This window comes from Aplysia californica, unplaced genomic scaffold (genome assembly GCF_000002075.1).
Source record: "Aplysia californica isolate F4 #8 unplaced genomic scaffold, AplCal3.0 scaffold00642, whole genome shotgun sequence".
NCBI lineage: Eukaryota > Metazoa > Mollusca > Gastropoda > Aplysiida > Aplysiidae > Aplysia > Aplysia californica.
This window is the reverse complement of record NW_004797912.1, coordinates 147,042-148,518: the sequence shown is the minus strand read 5'-3', so window position 1 is coordinate 148,518 and position 1,477 is coordinate 147,042. Positions and strand designations below refer to the sequence as shown.

The 1,477-nt window shown below is 45.0% G+C and overlaps 1 protein-coding gene across 3 annotated transcripts in view; it reads right to left on the bottom strand.

Moving 5' to 3' along the window:
• LOC101852434 overlaps nt 1-1,477 on the bottom strand; it is a gene marked incomplete in the record, with an annotated part of 50,390 nt that overhangs the window by 6,653 nt on the left and 42,260 nt on the right. For all 3 annotated transcript variants that reach the window (XM_013087814.2, XM_013087815.2, XM_005107912.3), the window contains 1 exon segment: nt 1,212-1,378. In XM_013087814.2, coding sequence (XP_012943268.1) covers nt 1,212-1,378 — 167 coding nt within the window.

Genomic DNA, 1,477 nt, shown 5'->3' with positions numbered 1-1,477 from the left:
ATATATTCATATATATTATTTATACCCCATCTCCCCCAGCACTCATCTGTCCCTCTTCTTCCTTTTTCTCCCACCAACAACACATCCTCCCTCCAAACGACCCACCTTCCCTACCAAAAAATCACTCAATTCTCGAGCCTGACAGTTGAAGTGGTTAAATAATTTAAGTCTTTTTCGGTTGTTGTTGTGTCTGAGTGGTAGCCTATCCATTCGAAATGTTTGGATCCCCCAAGAGCTTGCTCTTCGCCAGGGCCACCGCCTCTCTTGAGTAGCGGGTGAGGCAGTCCAACCTCTTTGAATCCCCCCCAAAGAGATGCCACCGCCGGACCTCCGTGGCGGGGCATCTCTGCAGTTTGTGCTCCAAATCCTGAGGCGCCTCGCTGCACAAGGAACAGATTGGGTCTGATGTTTTGCCTATTCTATTATTTTAAACCCGCAGCCCAGAGGAGTGACCGGTCCTGATTTTTTGCCAGTAATGACTGGTCACTGAGGGATTTAATTTGAGCCTCTCGTTTTAAGGAAATTGCCCAGTATATTTCCTTAGTCCGCGTGTGCGATATCAGAGGGTCTTTCGTGATTAGTTTTATCTGGGCGCACGCACTTTTATATGAGTGATGATCGCGCCAACAGGCAGCCTTCTGTGCTCCTCTTAATTTGTGGTGTTCCTGTCTGTTTTAATTCCTGGATATTTTAAAAAGTTATACCATCATGTGCATTAAGTTTCGGTGATTAAAGTTGTTGTTGTTGTTGAATGGGTCTTTTGCGTAGTTGCTTTGTTTTGCTTGTGTTCGCTTGCTTGTTTGTTTGTTTGCCTTTTGTTTTATTTTGATTTCAGAAAAAGGGGGGGGGGGTGTAACCAGAGCCAGCTTGTGCAGAGTTGGATATGTGCATCTCTACAAAAAGGTAGAGATTGTCGATTTACCTGTCTCAGTTACATGGAAATCAAACTCGCATCTCTTGCAAAGGACAGCTAAAAGTCAAACCATTAAACCAGAATGTGTGTTTTGGTGTGGTTTGTCCCTTCTTTCCTATCAAACATCTAGCGTCCTATTCTCCCCTTCTTCTTTTCTTTGTATGTTACTCGGTCACATCTAATCGACTGCACATACATGATCTAATTGCGTTGCAAGAGACTTAAACCTCTCACTAAAAGTTTAATAAGGTCATCCAAAATCTCATTCTGTCCGGTTTTTAGAACATGTGTAACTTACCAGAAATAGGATAGGACACCGCTCCGGCTAGGCCCATGATCAGATAGTAGAAGCCGATGGCAGAGGTAAAGTTCTTCATGCCCAGCGCCTCGATCACCACAAGAGACTGCATGGCGAAGTAAACCCCCATGAACAGCCCGTACATCACAGCCATCGCCAACATCGACCTGAGGGAGGGACAGTCGTAGAACGATTGGACAATCTTTTAGATCTAATAGCTGAAGAAACAGAAGAAGACGAAGGAGGAGGAGGAGGAGGAGGAGGAG